The sequence below is a fragment of the Piliocolobus tephrosceles genome, chromosome 2, assembly GCF_002776525.5.
Source record: "Piliocolobus tephrosceles isolate RC106 chromosome 2, ASM277652v3, whole genome shotgun sequence".
In the NCBI taxonomy this organism is placed as follows: Eukaryota; Metazoa; Chordata; class Mammalia; order Primates; family Cercopithecidae; genus Piliocolobus; species Piliocolobus tephrosceles.
Genome location: NC_045435.1, coordinates 152,223,445 through 152,246,217, shown reverse-complemented (window position 1 = coordinate 152,246,217; position 22,773 = coordinate 152,223,445). Strand labels below are relative to the sequence as shown.

At 39.8% G+C, this 22,773-nt stretch overlaps 2 protein-coding genes across 11 annotated transcripts in view; one reads left to right on the top strand and one right to left on the bottom strand.

The window, feature by feature from the left end:
* BTD (biotinidase) overlaps positions 1 to 22,773 on the top strand; it is a 102,358-nt gene that overhangs the window by 45,380 nt on the left and 34,205 nt on the right. The window lies entirely within an intron of this gene.
* ANKRD28 (ankyrin repeat domain 28) overlaps positions 11,896 to 22,773 on the bottom strand; it is a 198,453-nt gene continuing 187,575 nt past the window's right edge. For 5 of the 10 annotated variants that reach the window (XM_023207368.2, XM_023207373.1, XM_023207366.2 and 2 more), the window contains 4 exons: positions 22,155 to 22,237; positions 21,650 to 21,732; positions 20,570 to 20,661; positions 11,896 to 15,224 (listed from right to left, as the gene is read on the bottom strand). In XM_023207368.2, the coding sequence (XP_023063136.1) occupies positions 14,938 to 15,224; positions 20,570 to 20,661; positions 21,650 to 21,732; positions 22,155 to 22,237 (545 nt within the window). In that variant the 3' untranslated portion in view covers positions 11,896 to 14,937. The remainder of the gene's footprint in view (positions 15,225 to 20,569; positions 20,662 to 21,649; positions 21,733 to 22,154; positions 22,238 to 22,773) is intronic. The other 5 variants (XM_023207370.1, XM_023207367.2, XM_023207371.2 and 2 more) reach the window with 3 other exon arrangements.

Here is a 22,773-nt window from a genome sequence, read left to right as displayed (position 1 = left end):
AAATTGTTGTGTGACCTCAGCCATGCACCTGTGCCTCTCAAGGCCTGAGGTCCTCTCTGTAAAAAAGGAGGCTACATTAGATGATTTCAGCTCAAATGTCCTTGGAGACTCTCATTATTTTCTAATTGTAAATTATGCTTTTTCTAATAGTAAATAAGAAACTAAACTGTATTCATGTATGACAGAGAATTCTTTGTTGTTTTGACTTTGTTTTGTTTTTGAGACAGAGTCTCACTCTGTTGCCCAGGCTGGAATGCAGTGGCACAATTTTGGCTCACTGCAACCTCTGCCTCCTGGTTTCAAGCAATTCTCTTGCCTTAGCCTCCCATGTAGCTGGGATTACAGGCTCCCGCTACCATGCCTGGCTAATTTTTGTATTTTTAGTAGAGACAAGGTTTCACCTTGTTGGTCAGGCTGGTCTCAAACTCCTGACCTCAAGTGATCTGCCCGCCTTGGCCTCCCAAAGTGCTGGGATTACAGGCATGAGCCACTGCACCCAGCCTACTTTGTTATTATTATAGATGTCAGATACAATGAATTTCTCTGAGTTTCTCTTTAAAAATTTAGCCTGCTAACTTCCTTGTCCTTTGTTTCCAAATCTCAACTTTCCTGTTCCTCCTTGCCCCTAGTTATTGTAAAAGAGCCTACCCCCTTCCTGTCAGTTCTAATCAATACCTCACATCTGTTCCCTTGGTTACCTGCACCCATTGTTCCCCCCAAACAGCATGTCTCACACGCTTCGCCACTGTACCTCACGTCCCCATCCCTTCCATATTTAGAAACATACGCAAGCAGTCAGTCGGGTCAGCTCAGATTGTTTGGTCCGACCCCAGCCCATGGGGGAGGGACACAGAGGTAGGGATTGTATTAAGGATATAGAAACCGCTGGTGTCCTTGTTCTTTGTGCTCTTGCAATCTTGATTGACTTGAGTGGCACCCTTCTGCAGAAGTAAATTGCCTTGCTGAGAAAACTTTTGCCTGAGTGCTGGTTTTACTTTGCAGCACTTTACTTTATTCCTAGTGCATTTGTATATCCAACATAGAATATTTTATAAGACAAAAACAAAGACTCAATTTGTAATATGGATCCTCTCCCTCCAGGTTGGAGGCTATCCACTCCCTCCCAACTCATTTATTTGTTTAATGTGTTTAGATTTTCTTAGTCAGTGTTGTGATTATCTATTGCTAAGTACATAAGTTTCACTTCATTTCATTAAGTTCCACTAGCTTAAGTTTCACTAAGTTCCACTTAGTTTAAGTTTCAACTATGAAACTTAATGGCTTGAACATCCATTTTATTTTGCTCATGAATTTGGGAAGGACTCAATTATGCAGCCCGCCTCTTTCTGGCTGGAGGGGTGGGGGATGGAGAACCCACTTCCAGGGTAGTTTCTCCACTCAGACCCCTGGCACATTGACAGGGCAGCTGGAAGGCTCCTCTGGGCCTCTCCATGTGGTCTTTCAGCATACTGATCTGATGATAGTCAGACTTCTAAGGAGCCATCTCAGGTTTCCCAGAGAGGGTATTATAAGAGACAGGAAGAGGAAGCTGCCAATTTCTTAAAGCTGTGGCCAGAAACAGGCACAGTGGCACTTCTGCCATATTCTATCAGTAAAGTTGCTACAGAACCCTCCTAGATTCAAGGAGAGGAAACACAGAGCCCACTCATCAGTGGGAGGGGTGTGAAAGACTTTTTGACTATTTAAAATCTACCTCAAAGTAGGCTGCTGTACTGATGTCAGTTTTTATTTATTGAGTGCTTAGCAGGCATAGTAGCTCCTTTAATCTTTCCAATAACTCTGTAAGATAGATATCTTTATTAACCCTATTTTACAGATGACGAAACTGAGACACAGCGAAGCTGATCAAGCGGCCCAATCCCCCCTAGAACTGTATGTGAGCTAGGTTTTGAACATAGGCAGTTTGCGCATGGGAAATTAATGAGCTAATTAGGTTATTTATTATCATAACGTCATGTGATTATTACAGCAATGATAAGGCACATTACAAGCACTGTGCAAGTAAGTAGCCTTTCCATGTTCCAGGTAAGTACCCTTCTTGGTTGGGGATGGTTCCAGCTGCTTTTTTGCTGTGGGTTCAGAAGATTGTGCCTATGGGTGAGTGATGGACTGTTCAAGGGCACCTTCCACAGGAATCTTTGTCAGTTTCTCTAGGCATGAGTCTTGCAAACAATATAAAAGTCTTCAAGCAACACACACACACGAGTACCAGAAACTCAAGATCAACAGGTTGACAAAACAGTTGGAGGGGGCCAGGCGTGGTGGCTCATGCCTGTAATCCCAGCACTTTGGGAGGCTGAGGTGGGCGGATCACCTGAGGTCATGAGTTGGAGACCACCCTGGCCAACATGGTGAAAACCTGTCTGCACTAAAAATACAAAAGTTAGCTGGGCGTGGTGGTGCGCACCTGTAATCCCAGCTCCTCGAGAGGCTGAGGCAGGAGAATCGCTTGAACTGGGGAGGTGGAGGTTGCATTGAGCCAAGATTGTGCCACTGCACTCCAGCTTGAGGTGACAGAGTGAGACTCCATCTAAAAAAAAAAAAAAAAGATAAAGAAAATGAAAATGGAGGGAATTTCAGAGAGAGAATACAAGTTACACTGGTGCTCCTGTCCACAGTGTCCTATGGACACTTTACAGATGGCACAGCTAACAAAGCCCTCTTCTGCATGGAACATGTGTTTCAGCCCCCTGAGGGCTATTACCTGGTTAGTGAGAGGGTATCACTTTCCAGCACCTGTTAATTGAGTGACACCATGCTGCACCACAGGAACAATGGAATGTTTGGGTGCCATGGAAATTAGTACCAAGGCAATCTTGCCAGGCACTTGGGTATAGCCTTTGTACATGTAGCCCACTTTTATCTTGCCCAAACTTCAGACTTTTTTTTAAACCAGATATTCAGAGTGAGTCAAACCCCTTTAATCCCAGATCCCCTAACAATACAGAGAGGAAGCTGCTCTGCCCAATAGCAAGGCTGCTTGACACTTTGAGGAAATGAGCTCAGTCCTCCCAGGAAAGGCACACCTTCAATGCTACCTTATCCCTTTAGTTTGCCCTGACTCTTCTGGGAAAATGAACTGCTCTCCAATCTGTATTCAATGCATTCCTCTAGAATAGCTTATTGAGTACTTCCTATGTTACTCCCTTTCTGCAGAATACTTTTGGGAATCAACTTATTTAATTTATACCAGAACCACGGAGTCTTCCCATCCACATTTGACAGAGTTGATGAAGACTCAATAGGTTATGTAACTTGCCAAAAATCACACAGGTTGTCCTGTCTGCCTCAAAAGTCCACAAATTTGACCACACAGCCCTGCTGCCTCCCACTGATCATGGGGGCCTATATGTATCTGTCCCCATGTCCAGTTCCCCATCAGGTTGTAAAGTCCATGATGGCTGGGGCTGGTGCTGAATAAGGCTCCCAGAACCTAGTACATTCTCAGTAAATGCTTGAATCAAGTTTACAAAGGTTGAGCATCTCCAGGGCTCTATGGGCCCAAGAATCCTAACTCAAAATTGGTGTTATCTCACACACCTTCTACTCTAGGAAGCATAATGACCTAGGGTTCCTGGTGTAGTTTGAAATCCATTGCTGTGCTTGTAATGAAGGTCATGCTTTCACACATGACTTCTCATCCATGACTGAGTGGTTGGGGGGATAATAAGGCAGACCCATGCCTGGGAAGGGGGGCACTCTAGGTCAGTGGCTCACTTTGGTTCAAAGACTCCCAAGTGCTTTGCCAAATGTTCATTAGACACACATGGCAGGTAGGATGTTCCCACTCAACCTTTGATCTTGATCTCCTTCACTGGGGTTAGACTTGCATTGTAGTTTGACAGCTTCCCAGCCAACCCTGGCTCCATCATCTCTATTTCCTTTTACACAGGCACTTTCTCTAGTAAAATTCTTGCATGTTTAAAACTGTCTTGATATCTGCTTTTTGGAGGACACAGACTAACAGAGTTGATATTTCAATTTTTTATTCATTTCCTTATCATTAACGACTTTACTTCTATTCACTCTAAGATGACCATGTAGATTAGGGAACCCAATGTCACAGCAGCAAATCCCTCTTTTCTAAGATGGCTTTCAGGAGTGTGTCCCACATACTAGGCAGTGTGCCAGGTCCTTTATATGCAGTCTTCCCTTCATTCTCCAACAGTCCTGTGAGATCAGTAGGATGACTTTCCTATTACCCTATGATAGGTCATCCTACTGATGACTGTCCTATCATTTCATGGATAGGACATCTGAGGCTTAGGGAGGTTAAATTATTTGCCCAAAGGTCACACAGCCAAAAAATGACAGTGTTCAGATTCTAGACTGTTTATTATTTCATTTAATTCTTCGCATAAACCCAGTGGAAAATGTAAGCAAGAATAAGAAAAGCTAACACTTACTGGACGCTTAGGTGTCAGGCACTTCCCATATAGTTTTTCATTTAATTCCCACCATAACCCCATGAGGGATGTACTATTGTCCTCATTTCACAGACAAGAAAACTGTGGTGGGGAGAAATCAGGAGAGTGCCCAGGGTCCCCCAGCCAGGAAGTGGCAGAGCCAGAATTCCTGCTGGGACCAACTGGCTCCAAGAGCCCATGTACTCCCTCCTTCTTGCCTCCCACTCGTGGCAATACTGTCCCAGCCATAAGGAAAGGTGCTTTACCTTAGCTGCTGTTCATGTGGTTTTGTCTGCATCCATTGCTACTCATGAAGGGAATTACAACTCAGGAAAACTCACCTTTTCCACGTCGGATTCGACTCCAGACACAGGTCTAGCCTTGTTTCGGAACCCTCTGCTTTTCATTTCATTTGAATCCATATTAAAACATAATAGCCTGCATATTCAATATCTTACAATTGAACACTAAGAAGCCACCAAGGATCATATTTATTGTGTTTATATTTATATACAATGTGTTGACACAGAAATTTACAGCAAGTAAAAAAGTTACAAACTGGACATATGACTCCATTTAAAAATGACATATTCATAGTTATAGATTTGGAAAATATAAAACCAACTTCTGTGTTTACAATCTCTTAGTGGTAAGTTTACAGGTGGTTTTGTTTAAAGTATCATACAGAGTAACTTTGCTCTTCTAAAAATCCTCTGTTCTTTGCCTATTCCTTTCCTCCCTCATATCCCCTGGCAACCACTGATCTTTTCACTGTCCCCATAGTTTTGCCTTTTCCAGCATGCCATATTAAATTCCCAGGAGTAGGATTGCTGGATCATATGGTTTAAGTGTGTTTAGTTTTGTAAGAAACTACCAAAATGTTTTCCAAAGTGGCTGAGCCATTTTGCATTCCCACCAGTAATGAATGAGTTCCTCCAAGTGGGCATGGTGGGTCATGTCTGTAATCCCAGCACTTTGGGAGGCTGAGGGGGACGGATCACTTGAGGTCAGGAGTTTGAGACCAGCCTGGCCAACATGGTGAAACTCTGTCTCTACTGAAAATACAAAAATTAGCCAGGCGTGGTGGCACACACCTGTAATCCCAGCTACTCAGGAGGCTGAGGCGGGAGAATCGCTTAAACCCGGGAGGTGGAGACTGCAGTGGGTTGAGATCATGCCACTGCACTTCAGGCTGGGCAACACAGCTAGATTCTGTCTCAAATAAAAAAAAAGAAAGAAAAAGAAAAAGAAGAGCTCCTCCACATCCACACTAGCATTTGTGTTGTCAGTGTTCTGAATTTCCACCATTCTAATTAGTGTGTTGTGGTATCTCATTTTGTTTCCCTGATGATATGTGGAACATTTTTTCATATGCTTATTTGCCATCTGTGTCTTCTTTGGTGAGATGCCTGTTAAGGTTTTTGGTCCAATTTTAAAAGTTGGTTGTGTTCTTATTTGCGAGTTTTAAAGGTTCTTTGTATATTTTGGATAATATTTCTTTATCCATCTTTTACAATTTTTTCCTCCCAGTCTATGGTTTGCCTTTTCATTCTGTGAGTGTCTCACAGAGCAGAAATTTTAAAATTGTAATGAAGTCTAGCTTATCATTTTTTTTTTTCATGGGTGGTGCCTTTGGTGTTATATCTAAAAAGTCATTGCCAAACCCAAGGTCAGGTAGATTTTCTCCTAAGAGTTTTATAGTTTTGCATTTTACATTTAGGTCTGTGATCCATTTTGTTAATTCGTGGGAAGGATGTAAGATCTGTGTCTAGTTTCACTTTTTGCTTGTAGTTGTCTTAGTTATTCCAGCACCATTTGTTGAAAATACTGTCTTCACTCCGTCACATTGCCTTTGCTCCTTTGTCAAAGATCAGTTAACTATATTCATGTGGGTCTATTTCTGGGTTCTCTATCTGTTCCACTGATCTGTCCATTCTTTGACCAATACCACACTGTCTTGATTACTGTAGTTTTATAGTATGGGTAGTGTACATTGTGTAGTGTAAGTCTTCCAATTTTATTTGTCTCCTTCAATATCATGTTGGCTATTCTTGGCTTTTGCCTCCTCATTTAAACTTTAAAATCAGTTTGTTGATACCTACAGAATAACTTGCTGGGATTTTAACTGAGATTGCACTGAATCTGTAAAGTTGGCAAGAACTGACATCTTAATAATAAGAGTATTTTTATTCATGAATGGACTATCTCTGCATTTATTTTTTCTTTGATTTCTTCCAATAGTTTTGGAGTTTTCTTCATATAGACCTTATACATTTTTACAAGTTTTATACCTACGTACTTTGTATGTTGGGTACAAATGTAAACAGTATTGTGTTTTAAATGTCAAATTCTCTGGTCACTGCTGGCATGTGAGAAAGTAATTGATTTTTGTATATGAACCTTGTATCTTGCAATACTGGTATAATTACTTACTAGTTCCAGCTTTTAAAATTCATTCTGATTTTCTACACAAATGGTCGTGTCATTTGTGAAAACGTTTTACTTCTTCCCTTCTAACCTGCATACTTTTTATTTCCTTTTCTTGTCTTATTGCATTAGCTAAAACTTCCAGTATGATGTTGAAAAGCAGTGGTGAAGGGGGCCATCCATGTTTTGCTCCTGATCTTAGAGTGCAGTGTCATGATCATGGCTCATTGCAGCTTGACTGCTTGTGCTCAAGCAATCCTTCCACCTCACCCACCTGAGCAGCTGGAACTACAGTTGTGCGCCACCATGCCTGGCTAATTTTTGTATTTTTTGTAGAGACAGGGTTTCATCATATTGCCCAGGCTGGAGTTTTTTTTTTTTTAAATAGATGTTCTTTATCCAGTTGAGGAAGTTCCCATGTTTTCCTAGTTTACTGAGAATTATTTTCATGATTGTGTTGTATCTTGCTAGTATTTTGATTTGCTGAGAATTACTGCATCTACATTCATGAGAAATATCGGCTTATAGTTTTTTTTTTTTTGAGACAGAGTTTCACTCTTGTTGTCCAGGCTAGAGTGCAATGGCGTGATCTTGGCTCACTGAAACCTCCACCTCTCAGGTTCAAGTGATTCTCATGCCTCAGCCTCCCAAGTAGCTGGATTACAGGCATGCACCACCACGCCCAGCTAATTTTTATTAGTAGTAAAAACAGGGTTTCTCCATGTTGGTCAGGCTGGTCTCGAACTCCTGACCTCAGGTGATCCGCCCGCCTTGGCTTCCCGAAGTGCTGCAATTACAGGCGTGAGCCACTGCACCTGGCCTACAGTCTTCTTATAATCTTTGGTTTTGAAATTGAAGTAATGCTGGCCTCCTTGACTGAGTTAGGATATATTCTTTCTGCTTCTATCTCTGGAAAACACTGTAGAGAAATGGTTTAATTTCACCCTGCGTGTTCAGTAGAATTCACCAGTGAATCCATGTGGGTCTGGTGCTTTCCGTTTTGGAAGGTTATTATTGATTCAGTTTCTCTAATAGATGTAGGTCCATTCAGGTATAGGTCTATTTCTTCTTGTGTACGTTTTGGCAAATTGTCTTTTAAGGTCCATCTAGGTTATCAAATTTGTTGGCATGAAGTTGTTCATGATATTCCTTTATTATCCTTTAAATGTCTATGGGCTCTGTATTGAAGTCTCTTCTCATTTCTGATATTAGTTGTGTCCTTTATTCCCCCCTTAGCTTGGCTAGAGTTTTACTGATGTTATTAATCTTAAAACAAACAAACAAACAAACTACTTTTGGTTTTGTTGAGTTTCTCTACTGAAATACTCCTTCAATTTCATTGATTTCTACTCTTGTCTTCTGCTTGCTTTGGATTTGCTTTTCTTTCTCTAGTTTCCTCAAGTGAACACATACATGATTGATTTTAGAACTTTTTTTTTTGAGACAGAGTATCACTCTTGTTGCCCAGGCTAGAGTGCAATGGTGCGATCTCAGTTCACTGAAACCTCCGCCTCCCAGGTTCAGGTGATTCTCCTGCTTCAGCCTCCCAAGTAGCTGGGATTACAGGTACCCGCCACCATGCCTGGCTGTTTTGTATTTTTAGTAGAGAGGGGGTTTTGCCATGTTGGCCAGGCTGGTCTCACTGTTCACGAGATCCAGCTGGTTGATGGTGTTAAGTACAACGATGTCCTTGTTGATTTTCTGCCTGCTAGTTCTGTCCATTAGTGATAGAGGGGGTGTTGAAATCTCCAACTATGATAGTGGATTCATCTATTTCTCATTGAAGTTCTACCGGTTTTTGCCTCACATACTTTGATACTCTGCTGTTAAGTGCATTGGTCAAATAATTGAGAATGAGGTTTTGAAAGAGCTCTAGCTTTGTTTGGTTCCTTCTGGTGGCTGCTAGGCTGCAACAGGAATGTGGACTGTTAGTTTTCAGGGCTTCTACAGCTGGACAGTGAAAAAGGCGACGAATCCAAGTTAAAACATGACCAAGGCTGTTGTCCTTAGATAGATTTAGTAGTTTTTCTTGAATTAAATGCTCTTGAGGCTGCTGACAGCCTTTAATTGTCAGACTTCTGTAACAGTCGATTCTGAGAAATTTTGCCAGTTTTATCATGGCTCTTATGAAGAAGCTAATTTTCAGAGCTCATTACTCTTGCCATTTTCACTGACATCATTTATCAAAAGCTTTTCGACCATTTGGGCTTTAAAGATGAAAATTTATGTTGGCTTCCATGAAGGGATTAAAAAAAAGATGAAAATTTAATTTTCCTTAAAGAAGGGTAAAGAGAAAGAAATATAAGATTAAATTACTATTTTTTTCAATGAAAACACATGGACATGAAGAGGGGAACAGACACTAGGGCCTACTTGAGGGTGAAAGGTGGCAAGAGTAAGATGTTCAAAAAACTACCTATTACCTGGGTGATGAAATAATCTGTACACTAACCCCCTGCGGCATGCAGTTTACTTATATAACAAACCTGCACATGTTCCCTTGATCCTAAAATGTTTTAAAAAATTAGTTTCAAATTATGGAAATATTTCAACCTGTATTTCAATTCTAATTAAGATAGTAGACAGGTAAGAGTCATAGGGGAAAGGGGAATGAGACAACCACAAGGAAATGAGAAGTAACACAAGAAGAGGAATGAGGCAGAGAGATGGAGACATTTTTTAAGTGCTGGAGACGGAGAGATGGAGAACTGATCTAGAATGGAGAGCACTAGATATCAGCATTTTTCGTCTTAAATGTAGTCACTAGCCAAACTTTCCTATCTTGTTTCAGATTAGGTTGTGCTTTGAAAGGGATGAACACAGTAACACACCAGAGAGGGGACTGGTGCTACATTCTTCTGGAGACTGAGGTAGGGAAGAGGTCGGTTTTCTACCTTTGGAAAAGAGCAGATCCAACAACCAACCAATCAGCAGCACTGCCAAGCAAGAACTTTCCAACTCAAAATACATGTTTGTTGCCCAGTTTTATATCTGGACTACCCACACTCTAAGGGTACCACAAAAAGGGAAGGAACAGGAATAAAGGAAAAGCTACCAAGCATACCCATGGAAAAGCTGAAAGCAGCAACAAATCAGTTGACATCATTTTGGCCTGACTGTGGAAATGGAACCCAAACTATCCTCCCCAAAATGGCAGAGAATACTGCCCCATCCCACTGAGGTAGGGGTTGGCCACGTGATTTGGTATGGCCAGTGGAGTGTTGGCAGATGTGACGCACGCAGAAGGCACAAACCATACTTGTGTGGTTGGGCTTGCCTTCTTATGCTTCCACCATCAGTGTGGAAACTTTTTTTTTTGAGACGGAGTCTCGCTCTGTCACCCGGGCTGGAGTTCAGTGGCCGGATCTCAGCTCACTGCAAGCTCCGCCTCCCGGGTTTACACCATTCTCCTGCCTCAGCCTCCCGAGTAGCTGGGACTAGAGGCGCCCACCACCTCGCCCGGCTAGCTTTTTGTATTTTTTAGTAGAGACAGGGTTTCACCGTGTTAGCCAGGATGGTCTCGAACTCCTGACCTCGTGATCCGCCCGTCTCGGCCTCCCAAAGTGCTGGGATTACAGGCTTGAGCCACCACGCCCGGTCCAGTGTGGAAACTTCTGTATAACTTTTGTATTTTAGCCCAGGCCCAAGGATGAACATAGATGGAGCAAGTGGAAACACAACTCATAGCAGATAGTAAAGCCCAGCCAGAGACCCAGCTTGAAGCACTCACCCACACAAGCTAATGTCAGCCAATCTGCAGAGGCATGAGTAAGAATGATTATTTTAAGCAACTGAGATTTGGGGTGGTTAGGTGGCAACAGCATCTGAAACATTAAGTAGACATCATTCTTTTAGGATCCACTCCTGAGGTCAAACTATGTTACCTCCCCCTTTACTGCTGTATGCCAAGAGCTCTAGCACAGTTCCTGGCACATAGCAGGTGTTCAATAAACACCTGTTGCAGTCAGATTTACGTGTTTCTTCTAAAAATAGCAATCTAGGAGAATAAAACTGAGGAGAACTTACATAATTAAGTGTTCAGTGTGTGTCTCAACTTAAAAATCAACAATTTCAACAAAGACCAGATTGCATGTCAGCAGTCATTAGGGGGTTAAGAGCACTGACTATGGACATGACTGCCTGGATTTGAATCTAGGCTTCACAAATTACCAGCCAGGTGACCTTGGGCCAACACTACTTCATCTCCCTCTTTCCTCATCTGTTAAATGGTGCTATAAATAGTACCTACCACATGGAACAGTTGTGTGGATTAAGACATAATTTATTTCAAGTACTTACAATCTTGCCCGGTACATGATAAATGCTGCATAGGCGTTTTCTATTATTACCTGCATAAAGACCATTTTGAGAAAGGTTATTAAAGCCCTCTTCACCTGTTCCTCTCATCACCTATTTATATCCATTTGTTCTCACTTCTATTATCTAATCTTGTACATGTTTCCAGTTAGCTCTTTTGTATATTTTCATCATCTTTCTATGCTCAGGATTGCTAAGTGCCAATATCTACTCTATCCCAAAGCGCCCCTCCACCAACTCCACCAACTATTTAAAGAACTGCTGATTTTGTTCTTTTCACACAGGGTATCATTTGCCCCCTTCTCCATCTGTTCAAATCTGATTCTTAATGTCCGGACCCAGTCTTATATGATGCCTGTTCTGATCTTCCCTCCCAATGTGATCTTACTCTGTACCTTTTATCAATTCATCTCTACCTCAATTACACTTTTATTACTTTCTACTTATACCTTTCCACAATGAAATTAATTGTAAGCGCCTAAAGGACAAGATCACAATTTCTTGGTTTTCTGCCCATTCCTACTGCCAAGTATACAGCAGGCAAGCAATATTTGTTGAATAAATATATTTGAAAATCCCATATAGATAGGTTCATGTAAAGTCTAAATCAGCTTTGCTAAAAAGTCATTTTTTTTTATTAAAAAAGGAAAAAAAAAACTTGTCAATTCAATGCTAGACAGTTTAAGGGAAAATAAGTTTGCATGTAAAAGAGACAGACACTTGATTTATTGCATTAAAAAACTTTATTTCTTTTAAAAGGTCCAATATAAGCCAAATTAACCCCAAAATTTACAGCTACACTTCAAGATCTCCTGAACTAAATGGCACTGTTTGAGACGAGTGTCTTGTTAAAGGAGGTCATTTGCTATTACCACCATTTCACCCAAAGTAGTTCTAGAGCAGAAGCTGGTATTATAATACACATCAGATATTTCAGGTGTCATCTTTTATGCATAAGTTAAATAAAGTAAACAGGCTTTTCTACTCTGTGTGAGGATAAGAAACACTACAGAACAGGGCCTGAATGCTTTAGATATACAAGGTGTAACCATAAAGGAAATCTCTACGGCACTGTGTTCATTCATTCAAGTAGTTCATGTACTTATTCCAACAATACTGGTGTAGTTCAAATAAAATTTGAGACAGTACTTTGGGGTTTCCCTTCATTGGGTGCAGACCAAAGGAAGTGGTTAAGCTGGAGGGCAGACTCTCACAAATGGATTACAAAAGTAATGAAATAGTTTTCTTAGTGGGGTGGCATTCGCAAGAACTACCTTAATGGTTTTGGTAACAGCATCATTTACATATAAGTGATGCATGATAGAAGTTCTGGTATATGTGATAAATTAAAAACAGCTTGTCACTTTATAGCCACACCTTGGATTTCATTAGATGTGGTAAATCTAATAGTGTGTCAAATGAGTCCTTCTGGAAATCACTTCAGCAGAGAAGTCAAACAGCCTGTAAAAGAGAAGACATGGCAGAATGTGCGAGATTCATCCTTCCAACATTCTCAGGGTTCTCTTGGAGGACAGACCCGGGCCCAAAGACAGAAGTTACCGGGAGGGAGGCTTCAACTCCATCTAAGGAAGACCTTTCTAACAGTTAGAGCTGCTCAACAACTGAATGGACTGCTTGGTGAGGTAGAGTCACTTGGAAGTGTTCAAGGTGGAAAGATCACCCTTGTAGAAGGGACTCCTGCATTTGTTAAGAGGTTAGAGAGTGGATGAACCTCAGGTCTCTTTCAATTCTGAGATTCTAGAAAATTCCCTCAGGGAATTCAGAAGAGAATTCCTAAAAGGAAAGAGAAAGCACACATATGTATACTTTTAGAATCTGCTTGAATTTTCTTTTTTCTTTTTTTTTTCAAAAGGTACAATAGAAAATGTAGTCCACTGCCATTAAAATGCATATTCACCTTCCTATTACTAATAATTAGGAAGGGTTCATTATGACTTCTTTATATTATAAAGAAAAGATGGGGGATTAGATTTATAATTTCTGTAAATATTTTAGAAAAAATGCTTAAAATCTAGTAGTCAATGCCCTAGAAACTTTATAGATTTGTAGATAATATGCACAGATACAAATACATTATTCATTAAATACAACTCACATCTGTGTTTTATTATACTCTAAAATATACAGGAATCTTGATGTACTGAAAGAGTGCAAGTAAATACAGTATTCAAGCAGTCACTATTTCTATGTACATGCTCATTAATTCTTCAAAAAACCCACAAAATTATCAAATAGATCAAAATACTGTTCTGTGTTTTCACACTTTATATTCAGAAAAACCAGCTGATAATTTACAATGTCATAAAGTTTCCAGTTTCACAATACAAAAAGGATAAAATGAAATTGGGTATCATTTTGTTGCAATTTATAGAACTTTACCCATACCTGTAAGACCCTTAATGTTTATGAAATCATTTTCACTGGGAAAGTGACAGTTACAGTAAAAGCAGAACCACACAAATATTTATTTAAAGCTGAAATATCAGCCTTCTCTCCCTCTCTTGCTATTTGAAAGGTAGTCTTCAATTTGGCAGGCAACTGCTTCTCTCTCCAAATAGTAACAGGTTACAAACATGCTACTTTAAATATGAATAGGACCTAAGGCTTTAGTATTTTAAATCTTGCCCAATACAGAAATGCCTTCCAAGGGACTTAGTGATGTTTAATTTATGAACAACAAGGAATTATTTTCCTTTTGATTATTCACTTTTTCAAAACTCATAGATCAGAATAAACATAAAAAATCCCCCAACCCATGGTGGGGACACAAAAGTAACCTAAGTGACTAAGGTGTGCCATTCAAAGTAGAGAGGTTGAAGACTCCATGCCCCAGAACCACTTAGCTGCAATAGGGTGAAATAATCTACTTTTTGATTTCACTAATTTTTTTTTCTAGGAAATTCTTTACATTTTTAAACAAAAATAGTACTATTTTAAACCCAAACCATTCAAAACAGGGCAACAGCCTGACCCCAATACCTCAATGTCTATGTCACAAGTATTTTCACCCGTATTGCACCCAGTCAGCTGGTTTTTAATTCTAATAGTATAAAAATTGGAAATTTGAAATATTTATGTAAAAGAAAAAAATGTAAAAATACATCTGCTTTCTCTCATGGTTTAATACAGCATTGGAAGGCTTTCAGATATTTTCTTAAAAAGAAAAAAAAAAAAAACTCAACATTTAAAACCAAATCTCAGTTTCATTTCCAGAAATATTGCAGTTTGGTTTAGGTAATGTTTCATTTCATCTACTCCAGTTTCCACAAAATGGCATTTTATTAAAAAAACCTTTCAGTTATTTGGTCCTTTTGCAATTTGCTGTGCACATAATGCCTACTGTACCAAACTTTTATTGCCTTTAAATTTAGTTGTAATTTTATTGATAAAATTTAAATCTAGTGTCTTTATTTCTTCTGTTACGATAGTGTTGCTTATGTAAGCAGGTTAGAGTGCACAGTGTCCCCAATTATTCCTGGCACTGCAAAACCAAATTAAACAATTCCACAAAGAACTCTGACATCAACGTGTTTTCCTCAGTCAAGTCTATTTCAAGATTCTAGAAGTTCCTTTTGTAAAACTTGCCTTTAAAACTCTTCCTCCTAATGTCATCACATCTCTTAACATTGGCTCACTGTGCGATCTTTCCTCTTAGGTTGAATTTCTACGTGAATATCAAAGTGCCTTTTTCCTGAAAAAGCACAGTTTGAAGCTTTACTGTGAGAACTCCCTCCTCCTCAGCCTCTCAGTAGGTCTCAGAATCAGAGTCGTTGAGCTCATCCACGTCAGTGTATAAGTACTCCTGTTCCCCGCCAATGTTATTGAAACTGCAATAGGAGCTAGGTTCATTCCTCATGATGGGCAAAGCTTCAAAGCTGACTGTTTTTGAGGTGTTGGTATAACGGTTAATGGCATTGAATGTCAAGGATGATAAAGGACTACTTGATGAGACAGGCATCATGGTGGCCAAAATGAGAGCCAGGCAATCAGCCACATCCTTATTGGGAGCACAGGCCAAAGCTGGGGTATAGCCTAGAATTGAAGATAAAATTTAAAAATTAAGCATCCTGAGACATATTTCACCAAAGATAAGGAAATAAGCCTAAAGTACTTCAACTTTAGACATATTTTACGTTACGTAGCTTATAATAAATTGCTGTAACCAGCATGATTTGCAAGTTTCTATTAAGTAGAAAAAGAATAGCCATAGAAACCTAGGGTGGAAGACATTAGACTAGACAACAGAAGAGGAAACAGGCCCAGAGAAGAATGACTTCCCCAAGATCTCACAACTTATCCGTATCCATCTGAATTCACAGAAGAAACTGGGCTAGAATAAGAAAAACACCACAGATCAGTGAATCTTCTTTCAGGATGGTAAGCAGAGATTTACTGTTAATTTGTAGTTATATCAGTGTCAAGAAAAAATAAAAAAATTTAATTTGTAGTTATGTAAGGAAGCTTTTTGATGCTAAGAAATCTAAATGTGTATAGCTTCATGGATCCACCACAGGGCAGATGCTCAGAAGACAGGTGTTGAACGAATGACACTTGGTTGTCAATTTAACTTTTCTCTTGGAGTCATAGTCTCTTGAAGAAAAACAGTAGACAAACTAAACAGATGAACTTTAAAAACTACTGAATCAAAACAAATATTTCCTTTGTAAATATTCTCTTTTTTTAAGCAGAAGACAACTGACTTTAGTCATAAGTTACCACAAAGTGTCAACACAGCAAACCAAGGAGGAAACATTTGGTACCTCAGTTGGTACAAGACTCAGTCTTGAGGATGGAGCAGGAGAGAAGTGAGAACAGTGTGATGCCAGGCTTCAATTATACCATATGGAACTTTAATAGTTTATCACAAAACATACATTTGTGTAACCACCATACAGGTTAAGAAAGAGAACACTACCAGCATACCAGAAGTCTCCATATATCCTCTACCCAATCATCATACCTTTCTTTTTCCACAATGGTAACTACTATCCTGGCTTATGGGGTAGTAATTTCCTTGCTTTCAACTTGGAGTCATAAACACTATAGTTTTTTTTGAGACAGAGTCTTACTCAGTCACCCAGGCTGGAGTGCAGTGGTGCAAACTTGGCTTACTGCAACCTCCACCTCCCAGGTTCAAGTAATTCACCTGCCTCAGCCTCCAGAGTAACTGGGATTACAGGTGTGTGCCACCACACCCAGCTAATTTTTTATATTTTTAGTAGAGATGGGGTTTCACTATGTTGGCCAGGCTGGTCTCAAACTCCTGGCCTCAAGTGATCTGCCTGTCTCAGCCTCCCGGATTACAGATGTGAGCCACCATACCCAGCCTACAGTTTAGTTTTGAGTTTTTAAAAAACTTAATATAAATGGAATCGTATAGTATGTATTATTTCATATCTGGCTTTTTTGTGTAGCATTATGTGAGACTTATCAATGTTGCATGTAACTGTAGTTGGTTCGTTTTCATTGTTATACAGTATTTCATTGTGCGATTATACTATGGTTTAGTTACACATTTCAACTATTGGACATCTGGTTGCTTCCAGTTCTCCCACATATTTTCATCTATGCTGTATTAGCCTTGATAAAGAAAGGATTTTTTTTTTTTTTTTTTTTTTTGAGACAGGGTCTTGTTCTGTCACCCAGGCTGGAATGCAGTGTAATGATCATGCTTACTGCACCCTCAACCTCTGGGCTCAAGTGATCCTCCCAACTCAGCCTGCTGAGTAGCTGGGACTATAGGCACATGCCATGCCTGGCTAATTTTTAAATTTTTTTTGTAGATACAGGGTCTCGCTTTGTTGCCCAGGCTGGTCTCAAACTGCTGGCTTTAAGTGATCTTCCTGCCTCTGTCTCCCAAAATGCTGCGATTACAGTAGTAAGCCACTGTGCCCAGCCACAAAAAGTAATTTTTTTCCCCCTTTGTAAAGTTCCCATTTCGTCAAGGGTCAAAGAGAACAACTGATGTCCTTCCAAGTTTGGCAGCAGTGGCTGAAGGCTGTCTGTACTTTTAATTAAATTTTATTTGTCCAAAGTAGCTAGGGGAAGTCCTTCACTGCCCACGCTTCTTTCAAGGGTTCTTCTAAAGGTGCCTGCTGCTATTGTTCCTGCTGCTGGCAGGCAGAACAACCCATTACATAGGCCAGGATGCCTTGGATGATAGTGGGGGTGGGGAAAGAAGCATGTTTCATGTGTGTTTTCTAGTCAGAGTATGACTAAAAATAGGCTCCTCTCCTCTGCATGGGGGTTATTTTTTGAGATGAACTCTCACTCTGTCACCCAGGCTAGAGTACAGTGGCGTGATCTCGGCACACTGCAACCTCTGCCTCCTGGGTTCAAGTGATTCTCCTGCCTCAACCTCCCAAGTAGCTGGGATTACAGGTACGTGCCACCACACCTGGTTAATTTTTGTAGTTTTAGTAGAGACGGGGTTTCGCCATGTTGGCGGGGCTGGTCTCAAACTCCTGACCTCAGGTGATCCACCTGCCTTGGCCTCCCAAAGTGCTGGGATCACAGGCATGGGCCACTGTGCCCGGCCAGTTATATCTCTTAACATGCCACACCCTTTGCTTAGAAAGTTCCTTCCCCACTTTCTCCTTATCCTTTGGATTTTGGCTTAGCAGTCACATTTTTTGGGATGCCTTCTCTGATCCTGCAAGAAAGGATTTGAAGACCCTCTTAAGTACCCTCATAGCATTCTATGCTTATTCCAATTAAACTATTTTAAGTGCATCATTAATAGCCTGTTTACACTCTTATCTCCATTCAAGGAAGTAGACTATGTCTTATTTTACACTGTATCCTCAGAAGTTAGTACGGCACTTGGCATAATCACTCAGGCAGCAAATATTCACTCATGCAGCAAATACTCACTGAGCCTCCACTTGCTCAGGCACTATTCAGAACACTAAGAATATGTCAGTGAATGCAACTGATAAAGATTTCAGTGTTCTTGTGGAGCTTACATTCACTTTAGTGGGGAAGACACACAATCGACATAATAAAAAAGTACATTATATACAATATGTTCAAAGCTTTATGTAAAAAAAGAGGAAAGAGTGAAGCAGGTTAACAAGGACTGAGAATGCTGTGGTAGGAGTATCTAGCAAGTTGTAGTACAGAGTAGTTAGAATACGCTTCACTGAGAAGATGAAACTGGAGCTAAGATTTGAAACAGGTGACGGATTTAGTCATGGGATGTTTGGGGACAGAGTGTTCAGGCAGAGTAAATAGTCAGAATGAAGATCACAATGCATGTATAACCCTGCTGTGGAGGGGCTGGCATTGCAGAATCAAGTAGAGAAAGAAGAAGACTAGGAAACAGTATCAGAAAGGTGACGAAGTGGAGGACACATCACATAGGGCCTAGTAAGGTCATTTTAAGAACTATGAATGGGGCCAGGTGGAGCACTCTGGGAGGCCGAGGTGGGGGGATTGCTTGAGGCCAGGAGTTCAAGACCAGCCTGGACAATATAGTGAGAGTCTATCACCACAAAAGATAAATGAGCTGGGCATAGTGGTGCATACTTGTAGTGCTAGCTACTTGGGAGGCTGAGGTGAGAGGTTCTCTTGAGCCCAGGAGTTCAAGGTTACAATCAGCTATGATCTACCACTGTACTCCAGTCTGGGCAACAGAGTGAGACCCTGTCTCTTTACAAAACAAAACAATACAAAACCAAACCAAACCGAAATTCAAGAGTAACATGTTCTCATACACTTTAAAAGGATCCAGGCCAGGCTGGTAGCAATAATAAAAAAAAGTGGGCATATTTTAAATCTGCTTTAGAGGTGGAGTCAATAATGTATGCTGATGGACTATACACTGGGTATGAGTGAGAGGAATCAAGGATGACTCTAGGGGTTTTGCCCTGAGCAATTGTAAGAATAAGAATTGTCTTCAACGGAGATCATGATGTTGTGGGGAGAGTAGGTCCGGCAAGGGGAGTGGGAAAGGATCAACCAACCGTTCAGTTCTGAACTTTCTAGGTTTAAGCTGTTTATCAGATATCCACATGGATATGTCAATTAGGCACGTGGATATACAGAGACTGTGAGAAGTCTGGGCTGGAGATATAAATCTGGGAATTCTCGGCATATAAGTAGTATTTAAAACCATAAGGAGTCAATGTAGATAGAGAAAGCAAAAAGAATGAAGGATTGAGTCCTAGAAGGAGAAGAGGGAGAAATTTTGTAAAACAAATTAAGAAAGAATAACTAGTAATGTAGAAGGAAAACGAAGGAAGTGTGGGGTTCAAAAAGCAGAGTAAACAAAATTTATCAAAGGAAACAACAAGTAATCAGTTATGCCAAAAGCTGATCTATCAAGTAAAACGAGAGCTAAGTAGTAGTTAACATAGTAGAAGTCACAGGTGGTTTTGATGAGAATAATTTTGTTATGTGTAGGGGTGAGGGGAGAAGGCCTGACTACAGGGAAATTAAGAGAAAATGGAAGAATGAGGCCGGACACTGTGGCTCACACCTATAATCCTAGCACTTTGGGAAGCTGAGGTGGGTGGATCACCTGAGGTCAGGAGTGTGAGACCAGCCTGGCCAACATGGTGAAATCCCGTCTCTACTAAAAATACAAAATTTAGCCAGGTGTAGTGGCGGGTGCCTGTAATCCTAGCTACCTGGGGAGGCTGAGGCTTGAGAATCGCTTGAAACCAGGAGGCAGAGGTTGCAATAAGCTGAGATCACGCCACTGCACTTCAGCCTGGGCAACAGAGGTAGACTCCGTCTCAAAAACAAAAAACAACACAACAACAACAACAACAAAAGAATGGAAGAATGAGAGGTGAATAACTGGGGACAGCAAGATAACAGTTTTGCTGCAAAGGGGAACAGAGAAATATGGCAGCAGTTGGCAGGAGTAGTGAGATTTATAAATTGTTTTTTAAAGATGAGGCAACTAGTGTTTATATACTGAGGAATAATACAGGAAGAGAGCGAAAAATTGTTACCGCAGGACATAAAAGAGAACTGTCAAAGTGACATTATGAAGTAGGCAAAAGGGGACATGATCTAGTGCATGAGTAGAAGCACTGACTTTAAGTAAGAATATAGCACTTAATTAGGATCTTGATAATATTTGCTGAAAGAACAAAATCTTTGGCTACTAAAACAACAGAAAGTGGTAAGTATAAACAGTAAATACTAACTTTGCTATAACAGATGATATAGGGATTCAGAAGTACATCTGTTAGATAACTTTTCCTATTTCTTTTGCCCTTATTCCTTTGCCACAAACTACTATTCATTATTAACTTTAGCTCTCCTCTTTAACTAATAAAAAATATCCAAGTTTATTTCTCTTCAAATACGGATCATCAAAAGATAAAAGCTCTAGGTGAAGGGAAGACAATATAGAACCAACTTACCATTTTCATCTACTGCAAGCACACTTGCTCCTTTTCCCAAAAGTTCCTGAACCACCATTGTTAGCCCATTTCGGGCAGCAACATGCAGAGGTCTAGGGGAAAAAACATGATACATGTACACATATGTGCATGTGCATGCATATACACATGCACACCTGGCTGTCAAAGAGCATTTTTGTCAACTTGTGAAGACCAAGAGGTACAAACTCGAGGCACCTAGTCCTAATAGCAAAGATGGGGGCAGGGAGAGCAGAACCTCTGTGCAGTGCACTGTCACACCTTGTCAACGTGTGGCTAGACATCAAGCTCAGCCATAGGTCCCATCGACAGGTCCCTACCTTCACCCAATCCTTTTGTTACTTTTCTTCTCAGACTCAATGTTTAAAATAATTTTACCATTGAAATTGCATTCCTCCATTGTTAAGGAATGAGGCTGGTAAAGACATAGACTATATATTAAAAACTGTAAACTGCAGTAGCATAAATTCTAATAGGTTTTGAAAACAGCTTACAAGCATCATGACTAATTTTTGGACCTTCAAGGGATCTGACTAATCCCAGAACGGGCAACAATATTCTAAGATTTTTATCTTTACTAAACCTCAAAATGGAATAGCAAAGGACAATGAGAGACACTGATGTAAGATTTCTCTCAGTCAATCTGGAGGTTGGCTCCTCATATTATTAAAAATTCTGATTCTTTCAGAAACTTTATTTGCTTACAGACACACATAAAGCTTCTTACCTCATTTATTGTTAGTTTCAAGTAACATATTATTACAGTTGATTTCCATAAAATACACAAAATAGTACTACTTTCTTTCAGAAAATTAGGTAGGTGGATTAAGAAAAAAATACATTATTGTCAATGTTGTAATAAAGTTTCAGTTCAAAAGCATTTTAAATAATATGCCTTTTAGTTGTGATCATTTTAGAAATGAGTTTCGACAATTGTAAACTATTAAAATTGCTTCTACGACTAATGAAACCTATTCCAATAGTCACATGTTTAAAAAAATCCATTTATCATTTTTATAATTGTAGGTCACAAAGTTTATACTAGATACTGACAGTACTCACGTTTGCAAGGCTGCGTTGGTTGCATTGATGAGGTTTCTATCTGTTATCTTTTCCAGTATTAACAAGGCACTAGTTTCATGACCCTATAATTGTGGCAGATAAGTTATAAAAACTTGGGCACCCTTCAAGGTACATTTATACACCCAACAATCTGCAACCCTAGTCCATATAATATGTACAACACCATTCATATGCCATGAATTTTCCTGGCTAATATCTTAATATTTGCCCAAACACATCTTGGGAGTGAGGGTAGGAGAAGAGGACAAAACTAAGATTAAGGAAAGAGGATTATTACACTTAGACTTGTGTTCCAAAACTTATTTGGCTTACTGGACACTTTGATATGCCACGGTGCCTTACAAGTCAATAATTTTGTTCAAGAAATCTAATACCAGTGATCATTAGAGAGGTTTGGTCCTGAGTTCTGTTCATTGTAGTGAAGTCAAAAAACTTTTAATGCCACTGTTAACAATGAAAACATGTTCTTAAAATGTATACATACCTTGCTACAAGCCAAATGGAGGGCAGTATTTTTACTGTTATCTTGTAAAGTCAGTTCTGCACTAGCACTGCTAACCAGCATCTCTGGGAGGAAAAAGTGCATCAATTCTTATGTTTATGAACATGTTTCTTAGATTACCAATAACTCACTGTAGAGAAACGAAGATACAAAGCAAAAAAGTCCCTCTCACAAAAACTTAAGTACAAGAAAAATATTGTAATATATAACACATATACTATATCTTCATATAATTGTATGTGACAATTATATTGTTTTATAAGTCACACACTCTTAACAATGGCAATTAACATTTATTTTGTGACTGTGCACTAAATTTTAAATACTGTTTTATATGCTCTGGATTTACAGTAATTTATTTAAACCTCACAACAACCCACCAAGTAGATACTGTTATTTTTCTCATTTTGTAAATGAGAAAACTGAGGCATCAGGTCATTTAGCTGGAAGATCTAGGACTCACATTGAGGCAATCCAACTCCAGAGTCAGTGTTCTTAATCACTATGTTATAGGGCCATCTTAAAGTAGACTCCTCAGTCAGTAAGGGCAAACTAAAACATTGTATCCCTAAATGGAAATGTGGATTGCAAACAGATAAAA